General features: G+C 45.3%; 4 protein-coding genes and 1 pseudogene across 5 annotated transcripts in view; 2 read left to right on the top strand and 3 right to left on the bottom strand.

Annotated features, from left to right (window-relative positions):
• LOC127203712 (zinc finger protein 235-like) overlaps positions 1–13846 on the top strand; it is a 301721-nt gene that overhangs the window by 172148 nt on the left and 115727 nt on the right. The gene's annotated exons all lie outside the window — the stretch shown is intronic.
• LOC127203721 (zinc finger protein 235-like) overlaps positions 1–13846 on the top strand; it is a 190191-nt pseudogene that overhangs the window by 87211 nt on the left and 89134 nt on the right.
• Positions 1–13846, bottom strand: part of LOC127203716 (zinc finger protein 235-like) — a 104821-nt gene that overhangs the window by 53582 nt on the left and 37393 nt on the right. The window lies entirely within an intron of this gene.
• LOC127203715 (zinc finger protein 235-like) overlaps positions 1–13846 on the bottom strand; it is a 176407-nt gene that overhangs the window by 125171 nt on the left and 37390 nt on the right. The window lies entirely within an intron of this gene.
• On the bottom strand, positions 1240–7247 carry LOC127203737 (zinc finger protein 235-like). Its single transcript, XM_051162589.1, is given in 3 exon segments — positions 1240–1304; positions 1307–3130; positions 6806–7247. Coding segments are annotated over 3 exon segments (2034 nt in total). The 5' UTR covers positions 6951–7247.

The following is a 13846-nucleotide window of genomic DNA, read 5'->3' as shown; positions in this document are numbered from 1 at the left end:
AATTTCCAAACTCTGCAAAATAAAACACATCCACACCAGTCATGGTGGTGCATGCCTTAATCCCAGCACTTGAGAGGCAGGGGCAGGTGGATCTCCATGAGTTCGAGGCCAGCCTGGTCTACAGAGGTCCAGGACAGCTAATGCTACACAGAGAGACCCTGTCTCGGAAAAAAAAAAAAAAAAAAAAAAAAAAAAAAAAAAAAACCAAAAAACCAACCAAACAAAATCCACTTGATGAATCTCATTTCCTTGGATACCTTTTTGGTTACTTCCGCAGGTAATGGAGTTTGGTTATATAATGAACAAGTAAAGTAGATTTTCTTATAATTTCAGTGGCTTGTTGCCAAGTGACACAAAACTCCCTTTATAAAACTTTGCTGTTAATGTTAAACATGGTGTTTCTGAAATTCTGATGCTTCTAACACATTGTATTAATATTGATAAATCTCATCATTACCTTGTGCTAGAGTGCCTGGTAGAGCCATATAGGCTCTGATATGTGCTTTACACAATGGATGGTTTCTCTTTCTGATCACTTGTTGTAATTGAATAAACAGTAAAGTTAGTTCTGGATCATCCTAAGTTCAGCAGTTTCTATATATTGAGTCAGTAACTGTATTAAGAGATTCAGAAAAACACCTAATAGCACTACAAGAATGGCATACAACTCTGATTTTTTTATCTGAAGCATATGAGCTTCAAATTACTTTTTTTTTTTTCTAATTCGTATCCAGCCATCTCAACTTACTTACATCAGTATAAAATGTAAGAGCTTCAGGAATTGGTGTTTTTACTATATGGGGGAGAAAGAATTAGTTCTTTTTAGAAACTGGAGTTGCTTGCTTTTAGGACACTTACTGTTAATTTTTGCCAAATAGTTGCTAGGTCTTTACCAATCTTCATTGACTACCATAATGAAATAATCTCAGCATCAGTATGAGGCACTACAATTTCTGTTGGGTCTCTTCCTGACAATTGACGATTCTTCCACTTACAGTTAAATGAGAAAACTTTTCTACATAAGTCTTTAATTTTTTTACTTTGTTTGTACGCTAAGAAGATCCATTCTAAAATACTATCTTCCCTTTGCATCATGAGCCAAGTAGGAAAATGAGTTGAGGACAAAATAACCAAATACAGTCTCCCCTCAAATCTTCTAGGTTTGGGGAATGGGGGGGGGGGGGCTCCTTTCAAAAATCAGCAGCATGGAGGCCACCTGACAGCAAAACTAAAAAAAAACTACAGGTCCCCTGCAGTGTGGGCTCTCTGGTAGTAGACCACATGTGGTTTCTGACTGAAGCCTTATAACAGATACCTCAGATGTAAGAACTCACCCTGGTGTGCACTATCTGGTGCCTCTGGAAGCACGAGGCTTGAACGAAGCATTTCCCACACTACCGACATGTGTACGGTGTGAACCCTCCCATGTGGACCTTCCGGTGAGCACTAAGCCCCGAGCTCCATCTGAATTCCTTCCCACACTCCTCACACTTGAATGGCTTCTCCCCGGTGTGAATTATCTGATGGAGTTGGACATAGGATCTCTGGCTGAAGGCTTTCCCACACATGTCACATCTGTAGGGCTTCTCCTTGGTATGTACCCTCTGGTGGGACTGTAGGTTTGAGGCCTGACTGAACTGCTTCTGGCATACATTGCATTTGAATGGTTTCTTGCCTGTGTGGACACTCTGATGAACCTGCAGACTTGAGGCGTGACTGAAACCTTTGCCACACTCCTCACATTTATAGGGTTTCTCTCCTGTGTGGACACTCTGGTGACTGTGAAGGCTCATGATCCAGGTGAAGCACTTCCCACACACGTCACATCTGTATGGTTTTTCCCCGGTGTGAACTCTCTGGTGAGCTTGAAAATTTGAGCTCCGACTAAAGCCCTTCCCGCACACATTGCACCGAAATGGCTTCTCTCCTGTGTGGACCCGTTGGTGCTTTCGGAAGTTTGAGAGTGAACTGAAACCCTTCCCGCACTCTTCACATTTATATGGCTTCTCTCCCGTGTGGACCCGCTGATGGAGGTCAAGGTTCCAACTCCAGCTGAAACCCTTCCCACACTTGTCGCACTTGTACGGTTTCTCCTCATTGTGGACTCTCTGGTGGTTGTGAAGGTTCGAGCTACAGCTGAAGCCTTTGCCACAGTCTCCGCACTTATATGGCTTCTCTCCTGTGTGGATTCTCTTGTGGATCTGGAGGTGTTCCCACTTTGTGAAGCACTTCCCACACACATCACACTTGTAAGGCTTCTCTCCCGTGTGCACTCGGTAGTGGACGTTGAGATCTGAGCTGCGGCTGAAGCCTTTCCCACAGCTGTCGCACCTGTAGGGCTTCTCCCCCGTGTGCACTCTCTGGTGAGTCTGAAGGCTTGAGCTCTTACTGAAATCCTTGCCACACTCTAGACACCAGTACCGCTTTTTCCCTGGATGAGCACTTTGCTGAACGGGGACACTGGAGCTATGCCTAGTGTCCTCATGTGTACTAGGTACAGGGGACTCCTTTGCTAAGAAGATCTGCTGATGGAGTTCCAGACTGGGGCTGTCAGTGACAGCTTGCTGGCCCTTGCTGCACTGGTAGGCCTTCCTTTTGGTGTCAACAGGATTTTGGGTGAGGGGTGACTCAGGAAAGATGACTTTTCCACAGTCAATGGTGCTGTGGGCTTTGTCTATTTTATGCAGTTTATTGTTATTATGGTGGGAAATGCAACTCAGAATGTCACCTCCTGGAGCCAACAGTTGTGGCCTTTTTTTCACCAGAGTCTGTGGACAGTGTTGCTGAAGGTTCTGTCTCTCCGTAAGATGTGTTTTACTCCAAGAACTCAGGGCTCTACCAGACAGAAATTCCTGATTTTCAGTAATGCTGGAATAGTGGCTTTTGAGACTTGCAAGACAGCAGTCGTCCTCGAAGGCCCAGGGAAGCTCTTCTCCAGGCCCGTGGCAGGAGGAGTGGCATTGCTCCAGGAAGTGAGGACCCTTTCCTTGAGTGTTTATTTCAGCTTCTGGAGTTCTGGCCAGTTTGATGACATCATGGCTTGTCATTTGACAGCATGGAAGCCACCCCAGCGAAAGGCACCTCAATCCTGCTGCATGAAGAGTCTCCATCTTGTTTGGACTCTGGCCTACTGAAGGAAGAGAGAACAGAAGGTGATATGAGGAAGGTCCAAGTCCTCAGTTCTCTCTGGAAACATGAACCAGAGACCAGCTTTAAAGATGAATGTCCCAGAGCTTTGAGGAACAAAGAACTGCAGGAAAGAGAGAGAGCACTCAAAATCAAGCCATATTTGACCCTGGTGAGAAGACGGGTGTGAGTACAGAAAGTAAGGCTCAAGGTTGACTTCAGCCTGTACTGAGTACCTGCCCCTCTGGACCCCTGTGCAGCTGTGTAGATTGATAATGGGAGGGAAGCACTTCTCAGCATCTGGGCAGTGTTACTTGAGGGATGGTGTGAGCTGAAGTACACATGGGTGCAACTCCTCCCTGAGACTGGAGGGAGCAGAGAAAACAAGACCTGCCTGGTTCTAACCTGTCTACAGGTGATATGACGACTGAACTGGTTCACGTGCCTTGAAGCAAACGTGAGAGAGTGCGACGGGAAGGCACAGGGAGCGTTGGAGGCCGAGGGGGAAGGCGAGGCACAGAGGGATTGCACTGAACAACAAAGGCCCAGATGCCGATGTCCAGCCTGAGGAAGTCACTGAGCATCGGATCACACACATGTAGGAGGAGATTGGAATACCTTCAGCACCCAAGCTCGCTTGGACACTACGAGAGAGCTAACGCGCTTAGATGGCCAGACCTTCAATACGCCTGCTGACTAGGGAAGGGATTCCCTGGGAAGACATCAGCACACAAGGGCAGCAGCGAGTGCATTTCCTTCAAGCACCAGCTCTCCAACCTAAGCTCACCAGGCTCAAAAAGGAGCAGGGGAAGGGCTCAAAGTCCAAGGTAGATCTCAGCTGCCAACCTACGGCAGCAGACGCCCTGAAGGAACATCAAAGGCCGCAACGCTATCTGAGAGATCTCCCAAAGACACGGGAACAAATGACAACACGGGAAACAACGAATGTGAACCGAGCAACTTCTGACTCTGAAAATGGGAACAAACGAAGCAGAAGACCCAATGATCCTGGGACACAGCTTGGTGGCTTTCGTGATGCACTGGGAATGCTTAATTTCAGTGGGAAAAAAAAGTGGAGGAATGGGGTGTCAGCTGGGAGTGGGGATGGTCTTGGGAGGCACAGCGAAGGCTTCTGGGGATGGACATTGCTGCAGCTGCACAAAGGCCAAGGGCTTCATGCAGCCATTGCTCACAGTGTGCAAATACTTGGAACTGTGGTGTTGTGTCACCACAACCAAACAGAAATCCATGGTAACAGGTCAGGTAGTGCTCAGACACCATCAGGGGCAAGGGCAGAATGTGGAGAGTGAGCAGGAGACACATGCCAAGCTGCCCCTGGAAAAGGGTCTGTGAGGACTCCTGATCAGGCAAATAAAGAGTAGAAGGGAGGGAGGGAGGAAGGGAGGAAAAGAGGGAAGGAGGGAGAGAGAGAGATTGACTCTCCACCAGGGAAGAACAACATTCTGTCCAGAGAAAAGCAAGCGACAACAGCTGAGATAGAAAAACAGGAAAAAAAAAAAAAAAAAGCATGTCAGCAGAGCTGGAATGTGAGTCCCTACTAAGATGGGGCACCTGCAGGCACAGTAGACCAAACCGGACACCCTCATGCTTGGGGCATTCAGAGTACTGAGGGAGGAAGACCAGAATTTTCAGGTTAGGTCTGAGGTACACGGCAAGACTTTGCACAAAACAAAAAGGCTGAAAGCAACTTGACTTTACTGGGTATAATAGGAGACCAATGGTCTGTAGCTGGGAGCAGCACAATGAGGCTCTTTGGTTTGGGGGGGGAAGGAAGCACCCCACAGAAGAGCACAGGCAGTGCTGGGCTCCCTGTGGCTGCACTTACCTGTGGGGGTCAAGATCTAAGAACTAGGTTCTTGGGGGATGGTCTAATGTATTCTGATGCTAATTACTGTTTGTTGTCTCTGTAACCCAGCTTTTGATTAACAAAAAGCCATCCTACCTAGGCAGGGAAGAGGAGATAGAGGTGTGGGTAAGGTGAGAAGGGGGGGGGGGCAGAGGGAGGGAGGGAGAGGGGGAGAGAGTGGGGAAGAATTCTGGGAAGAAAAAAAGAAAAGAAAAAAAATCACCATGAAAAGGAAGGAGAAAGACCTGAGGAGGAGAGGAAGGCCGCCATGGGTTAGATGGAGGAGAAGCACATGGCCGGCATGGATGGAGATTCACCCCAGATGAAGAACATTAGCAAGTATTTGGGATTACGGATGGAAGTAGCTTGATAGAAGTTATTGAAAACTGATAACATGGGGTTGAGGCAGGGATCCCATGCCTTCCCCACTACGGGAGATAGTTTAGAGGGTTAATAACTGCCGTGACCTAGGTTAACTAAGGCTATTTTAAAATATAATAAGTGTCAGTGTCTTGGTTGATAGCTAGCCAGGCCTGATAATACAGATAAATGAAAAACAGTAAGGTTCCCTGCAGTTAAGGAAAGCTGAGGAGGACAGGCATGAGGCAGGGGTGTCCCTGCATGCAGGCCCAGAGAGGCCATTATGTGAAGCCTGGATTGCCTTGGAGATCCCAAGAGGTTACAGATGTCAGAGCCGTGGGATACATGCTAATGAAAGCTGCAAACAGGGAATAGAACCAGGCCAGGAGAAAGAACTGTGCTACAGTCAACAAAGCTGAAAGCAGTTGGAGATCTGAAGAGTGCTTTGACCTCAGACATGGAGATGCAGAGTTTGGAGTTTGCCTTCCTGGTTTTTGCTCTTGTTTTGGTCCAGTGTTTCCTCTCTGTGCTTTTAGAATAGTATATTCTGTGTTACTGTATGTTGGATTTTACGATCTCCTTTCTGATTTTGATTTTACAGTGGGTTACAGTAAGAGGCTGTCATGAGTCTGAGAAGAGACTTTGAACTTTGAAACAGTGTTGAGACTGTGACAGACTGTAGGGATTTCTATGGTTGGACTGAATGCATTTTTTTGCATTGCAATCTGGCTATAGGACTACAGGGGCCTGGGGGTGGAACATGGTGGTTTGAATAAGAATGGTCCCCAGGCTCATGTGTCTGAATGCTTGGTCCATAGGGAGTATCGCAGGTCAGGAGGTGTGGCCTTGTTGGAGGAAATGTCTCACTGGGGCTTTGGAGTTTCAAATACTCAAGCCAGGCCCAGTGTCTCTCTCTTCCTGCTGCCCTCCTTAGATCCAGACGTAGAGCTCTCTGCTACCATGTCTGCCTGCACACTGCTATGCTCCCCACCACGTTAGCAGACTAAACCTCAGAACCTGTAAACAAGCCCCAGATAGATGCTTTCCTTTTTTAGAGTTGCCATGGTCATGGCATTGACTAACACATGCTCGCTCATACGTGCATGCAAACACTCATAAAGAAATGTTTTTTAAAAGTATCTATGTATAAAATACAGTTTTAAAAAGTAAAGGGGAGGCTGGAGAGATGGAACAGTGATTCAGAGCACTGTCTGCTCTTCCTGAGCAGCCAGGTAGCTCATAACCATCTGTTAATCCAGTTCCAGAGGATATGATGCTCTCTTCTGGCCTCTGCAGGTACCATGAATGTGGTGCAGACACATATGCAGACAAAACACTCAAATGTACATAAAATATACAAAATAAATAAACCAGAAAGAAAACCAGTGGAATGTAACTAAGACAGGCTGTGAAGTCCTGACATTGCTATGGGACACAGAGCACCATGCTCACCCACTGACAGAAGGTTCCTGAAGGTCTCCAGCATCACGTCATGGTACAGCTTCCTCTGGTCAGCATCCAGCAGCCCCAGCTCCTCCTCACTGAAGACCACGGCCACATCCATGAATGTCACTGCCTCCTGGGACAGCAAAGACATGCCACCTCAGTTTCATACCCAATGTCACTAAGACCTGAGCAACTGTTTGTAGAGGGATTCTATTGCTGGGAAGAAACCCCATGACCAAAATGCAAGGTGGGGATGAAAGGTTTTATTTGGCTTACACTTCCATACTCCTGTCTATTACTGAAGAAAGTTAGGACAGGAACTCAAGGAGGGCAGAATATTAGATGAAAGATCTGATGCAGAGTCCATGGAGGAGTGCTGTTTACTGGCTTCCTCAGCCTGCATTCTTACAGAATCCAGGACCATCCGACCAGGGATAGCCTGACCCACAACCCCATCGATCATTAATTAAGAAAATGGTTTAGCCGGGTGTGGTGGTGCACGCCTTTAATCCCAGCACTCGGGAGGCAGAGACAGGCGGATCGCTGTGAGTTCGAGGCCAGCCTGGTCTACAAAGTGAGTCCAGGATGGCCAAGGCTACACAGAGAAACCTTGTCTCGAAAAACCAAAAAAAAAAAAAAAAAAAAAAAAAAAAAAAAAAAAAAAAAAGAAAGAAAATGGTTTAAAACCAGATTTTATGCAGGCATTTTCTCTCTCATTTTATAAAAGATTTATTTATTTATTACATATCCAGTGTTCTGCCTGCATGTGTGCCTACATATCAGACAAGGGCACCAGATCTCATTATAGAGCCAAGAGGTGGCTGCTGAGAATTGAACTCAGGACCTCTGGAAGAGCAGACAGTGCTCTTGAGGGTTCTGCCTCGCTGATGATTCTAGCTTGTGTCAGTAAACACACAACAGCAGCCGGTACACCTACTCACTCCTTTCCATGGCTACAAAGGGTCTAGAAGGTAAAAAAGAAAACACTGGTGCAAGGAATTGGTGTCTTTTGGGTCCATCACTGTTAAACAGGAAGTCACAAATATCAGATTTAGAGAGTGCCAACCTATCTAGGGAGTTTGTAATAGAAACAGCTGGAAATGCCCAGCTCCTCCTATGCTCATGATGCCTGGCCCCTACTGAGGAGTACAGCTCGGGTATACCTTCAGACCAAAATCCAAAATGCTCTGAATCATTTTATGAGTGATGACATCAGTTAAAAAGTTTTGCTTTTTGGAACATTATGGATTTCAGATTCAGAATACTTTATATTAGTAAAGTCTATGCAAATATTCCCAAACTCCAAAATTTTCCAGTCTGTGAAATGTTTGCACGTCTGCAAGTACCTGGAAGACGGCACTCAAATCTGAATCACTCATTCTATGTCCTTAGCCCTGTCAATCTAGCAGGTCGTACTGTCACAGAATCTTTTGTGATCCCTGAAATTGTGAACCTGTCTTTGATCTCATTGTGATCCCTGAGATTATGAACTGTAAAACCCTGTTGTAGATTCAATTGTGATCCCTGAGACTGAACTGTAAACCACTGTTTCTTGTGGTTGAGTCCTAACACACACCTTTAATCTAAGAACTTTGTTTATTGTAAGCCGGTGACTAAGGTGCGGTTCATCTAGCCTGGCGTACATCTTTAATCCAAGAGCTTTCTGTACCTAAGATTTAATAAAGTTAACCCTGGGTCAAGAGGTGGAACAAGAAACCGGCTGACAGGGATTAAACATTAGGAGGGATTTTGAGTTGAGAGGTATTTAAAACAGCATGCAGAAGTAGAAGGGGGCTGCGGCACTTTAGCTCTTTAGCTCCTCGGCTCCTTGACCTTTGGATTTTTGGGTCTTGGACTAACAAGTCTTTGGCCTTGGGTTTTTTGACTTTTTCCTCAGCTGAGCTAGTGAGCCCTTTGGGCCTTTTCCGTTGGGATGTGAGCGGAGTAGGAAGGTCAGCTGGGTGCTTTCTCTGCCTCTCTGAGCTGGCAGGTTTTTCACCACAGCATCTGGCTCCTGAGTCTTTATTGGTAAAATAGAATGATCTGAAATTTTCAATGAAAACAACATTTTGGCACCCAACGTGGGGCAGGGCACCGCAGTCAGAGAGATCACTCCAGCTGAGGACAAACTGAGAAGTCATCAGATTTGATAAATTATCTGGGGAATCCTCAAAGAGAGAGTAGGAACTTAACAGAAGAATTTAGAACCCTGTTTAGGGCTATTCCACATGGCCTAAAAATAGAAGCATTAAATGAAAAGTTAAATAACTTAAATGAAATTGGCTCAATACCCATTAGAGATACAGGAAAAAGAAAAATGTGCAAAGTGTATACAAGCCTTAGAAGGGAAATTAGACTTATAAATGAGAATAAAAATATGCAGACACAGAGTAATTAAGATTAAACTTAAAAGACATAAGAAAAGCAGTCAGATACAGATAGAGGAATTTAGGCAAGAACCTCCCATGACACAGCATAATGAAACTGGGATTAGGTGGTCTAAGGCCATTAGAAACCAACCTTGGTTTCTATACAAGGTTACTGTACAAGACCTAGCAGGAGATTACAGGCACCCCCATAGGCATATTAGATTTAAGGAAGCAATCATCTCCTATGGTATGCATTCATCTTATGTTAAGCAGATGTTAAATTCATGGTCAACTCAAACAAGAATTATCCCCAAAGACTGGAGAGAATTGACAACAGTAATACCGGAACCTGGTCCTCAGTTACAGTGGCAATCATGGTGGAAAGAGAAAGCAAAAGCCACAGAAAAAAACAAAATCAGGCCAGAGGTATTGATATTTCCCAGGACCAGTTGGTAGATGAAGGTCATTATACTAAAGGCAGTTGGGATTTGGTGATCACACCTTGGCCCTATGTTGTCAAGCACATTTAAGCACTTGGGACAAGGCTGAAGAATCAGCAAAGAGGTCTGAGTCATTTCCCAAAATTATGCGAGGCCCAAAAGAAGCATTACTGAATTTTTGCAAAGATTGACTTCAGCTCTGAATAGTATCAGATTCAGTAGTCAAAAAAGTACCAACTGAAACTTTGGCTTTTGAAAATGCTAGTTCAGAATGCAGAATAATAATCAGACCTTTAAAGGCAAAACCAGCAGCACTAGGAAAAATGGATCAGACCTACAGCTGATATTAGATCTCATGTTTATGATGGTAGCCTGATGGCATAAGTAATTTCTAAAAGACTCAGGAAAGATCAAAATGGCAGATGTTTTGATTGTGGTAAGCAAGGCCATTTGAAAAAGGATTGTAGGCAAGGCTTTCCTAGAAACAAGATTTTTGTTGTTGTTGTTGTTTTTCTGGAGATAATCCAAAAAGAAGGCCCCAGCCTTCTGGAGTATACAGAAGGTGTGGCAAGGGCAGGCATTCAACTAATGAGTGCAGATTAACCAGAGATTAGCAAGGTAACCCTCTGCCTCCGGGAAACACCTAAGAAGGCCTCCTCCAGGCCCCAACATTCAGCTTGATTACCCTTCAGTGGGGGAGAAGCTCATCCACAGAGCAATTTACGGATTTAGTGCCTGTTGTTAAAAACAACACTCCTCTGAATGTAATCAAGGACAAAACAGCTCCAGTACATAAAACTGGATGAAAGAAAAAAACTGCTGAGTTAAACAGCCTCTGTATTTTAAAGATGTGTTGACCTTAGAATGTAAACCAGGATATGTGTTATGTTTGGGAAGAGGCATCCTTTATTTTCACAGGAGAAGGAAAAGCTATGGATACCCTCAAATTTGATAAAGATAAGATATCCTAAAGAGAGATCATATTTCATCAGAGAACTTGGTTATTTGGTTCAAACTAACATATAAGACCAAAGCTTTCTTCTTAAATAAAAAGGATAGATTTTTAAAAGTTCTTTTGAAAATCTGAAATTAAATATACATTTAAGTCTATTTATTTTTAGATTATAAAGGACATTCACTTTAAATTTTCCACATATACTGGGCCAGAAGGCCGAAGATGATGGAGTCTTTTATTGTAAGAGAAAAAGCCTTTTTATTTAGACAAAAAAGAGAATAGTTGGAGGCTGGTCTAGTGCTATGTATTCTTGGTGCTAAATTACTGGGCCCCAAGATGTGGTTGCCACCCAGAGGAGGATATTTTCATGTACATCTGTCTTTGTTGTGTAAACCTTGCTCTCCTAATTTAAAGTTGATGAATTAATTTTTAACAATGCTGAAGCCTGTGACTCTGCAGAAGCAGGCGAGAGGCAGAATCCAGGTTTGTGGACTTGGGGTCAGGAAAGCATGAGGCAGGGAGAGGAGAGAAGGAATGGAAGACAGACCAAAAGCATGTGTGGCCTGAAAGAGCCAGGTCCAGCCCAGGGAGGACTGGCAAGTAACTCTGTTTGCATGGCTGGGAAATAGATAAATAGCTTAGAGGGTTGAAATCTGCCCGGTCCCAATGCTTTAAGGTCGTAAAATAAATTATAATCTCTCCGTGTCAATTATTCTGGAAGCTAGTAGAGCTAAAGCAAACTGTTGCTTTGTTAGTTAGCATGTTACAGGCTGACCAGTCTTCTGTGTACACATGTATGCATGCACGTGAATGAGATACATGAGGGTATACACGTATATAGAGGGTAGAGACAAAATCTGGTGTTCTTCTTCCTCAAGTGCTGGCCAACATGTTGGCTTGTTTTGTTTTTGAGTTGAGGACCTTCCAGTGGCCTGGAACATGCCCATTAGGATAGGATGGGTGCCAATGAACATCCGAGATCTACCTGTCTCCACAGAGTCCTAAAAACAGCAGACTCTGCCTTCCCAGCTCACTTTCTCTATTTAGAAAAATATCTACCTTTATATACTTTCACATGCACAACATACTTTGAGCACATGTCCACCACGGCCTTCTCTCACCCCTCCTCCTACAAAACCTGTCTTCTCAGCAACACCCCCTCACACTGTCACGCTGTTCAGTGTGGCTCAGCTGCACAGTGCTTGCCCAGCATGCAGGGGTCCTGTTTTCAGTCCCTAGCACAGGGGGAGTGGGGGAAGCCACCGACTTACCTGTGACTTGGTCATTGCTCTCTTCTTCTCTTTGACACGAGGCAGGGCTCTGGGAAGCAAGCTGGGGGGGAGGGAGGGCGTCATGAGAGCATCGCTAGGGCAGTCAGTCCACATGGCTGCCTCAGCCTTCCCATCAGCCCCAAGCGCTGGCATTCCAAGTCTGTGCGCACAGACCTGGCTTTTCTACTTGGTAGTGGAAGCCTCTGGGTAACTAAACCATCCTTGCCTCAGCTCACTCACTGCAAAGGGTTAGGAAAGCCCACGTTCCCTTATTTCCCGCAGCTTGAGGGGCGTAGGGCGATCTTGCCTTCACAAAGCAGCCTGAGGTGATGAACTTGACCAGAAAAACAAATCTTTAAGACGCTCCAAACTCTGATGAACGCTATGTCACGACTGACCACCACTCTCAGAAGAGTCTGGCAATTCTGAGAGCTATCTTACATATAATCTTTTTCCATAGATAGAAGTGAAATCTTCCACATTCCCCTTCTCTCCCTCTGAAAGGTTTAAATACTAGTAAACGTGGCTCATCTGCAAGAGCATCCGTGTGCATGAAGACAATGACCAACAAAAACCTAAATGCTCTCTTAAGGAAAGAGGAGTTTGGCCTTCCGAGATGGCTCTGACCTCCTGAGTTAGTCTTTGGACACCACAAGGTGGAAGAAGAGACCCTATTCCCACAAGTTTTCTTCTCCTGATCGCCTTCATATGCATGCCCTCCTAAGTAAACAAATGCTTACTAAAAATCACAATTAAAAATCAGAGTTGCGTACCACTTAAGGCGTCAGGGCACCGGCCTCCGTCCCCACAGCTCCTCTCCAGGCTCCGTGGGAAGCCAGACTCTCCTGGGGCTCCACAAGCAGCTGAGATGGTCCAGGAATCCCGGGCAGCGCCGCCTCAGGCAGAGCCCAGCAGAGAGGACCCGGCCGCCGCCCCCGCCGCCTCGATTCTCCCCGGGCCGCAGACTCGGTCCCCGACGGGGGGACACCTGGAGCACGAGCGCGCACGAAGGGCTGTGGGAAGCTCCAGGTTCACAGCATGGGAACCAACGCTAGACAGAAGCGAGCGCTTTGCGGGAGCGGAAGTGACCTCAGCCGCCACTGGTGTCGGAACTACAATTCCCAGAATGCCTCAGCGGAAGAGCTCTGTTATTTTTCCGGTACTACATTTGCCTGAAACCAAGTGTTCCTAAATTCTGAGCTGTTTTAACTAAAGTAAGGTCAGGGGAAAAAGCTTTTTGGGAGCTCGCTCTTGTTTGTTGGTTTTCGGTTTGTTCATTTCTGAGGTTCCATGAAAGACAACAATGAATACTTTGTTGTTGATTTTATTTTGGGATTCCTGGAATTTTCTCTGCGTAGCCCTGGCTGTCCTAAAACTCCCTCTGTAGACCAGACTGGCCTCGAATTCTGAGATATGCCTGCCTCTGCCCGCTGAGAGCTGATATTAAAAGCCTGTGCCATCACCTGTGCTTTGGTAATACATTTTCAGTCTATACTTTGTGGTTTGGATTGAGTGAATTCTATCATGTTGTCTGCCAGGTCAATCATTTGCTTTTCTATTGTTGAGCCCACTTAATTGGTTAGAAAAAAAAAATTTTTTTTTTTTTGATATTGTAATTCCTAGCTCTGGAATTTCCATCAAAAGGTACTGACCTCCCATCCACAGCTACAACTCAGACTTTGAACTCAGACTTTGAATTACAGCCTGTCTAATGCCAGTAGAAATCAAGGAAGACTAATTTTTCTTTTTAAAGACTTAACTTTTCATGCATTGCCTTCAAAAGCCAGAAGAGGGCGTAAAAGCCTGGAACTCGACTTACAGGTGGTTGTGATGGTCACTGGGAACCCAAACTAGGTCCTCTGCAAGAGCAGAGAGAGCTCTTAACCAGTGAGCCTTCTCTCTCATTCTAAGAATTTGCTTTTCAAGATGATGTTGGCCTTGAACTCAGCACCTTTTAAATGTTACACATATGCTCTACTGCTGAGCCACGTTCCCGGCTCATCACTAGCAGA

The sequence above is a fragment of the Acomys russatus genome, chromosome 19 (genome assembly GCF_903995435.1).
Source record: "Acomys russatus chromosome 19, mAcoRus1.1, whole genome shotgun sequence".
In the NCBI taxonomy this organism is placed as follows: Eukaryota; Metazoa; Chordata; class Mammalia; order Rodentia; family Muridae; genus Acomys; species Acomys russatus.
Note: the sequence above shows the minus strand (reverse complement) of the source record. Positions and strands in the feature narration are given on the sequence as shown.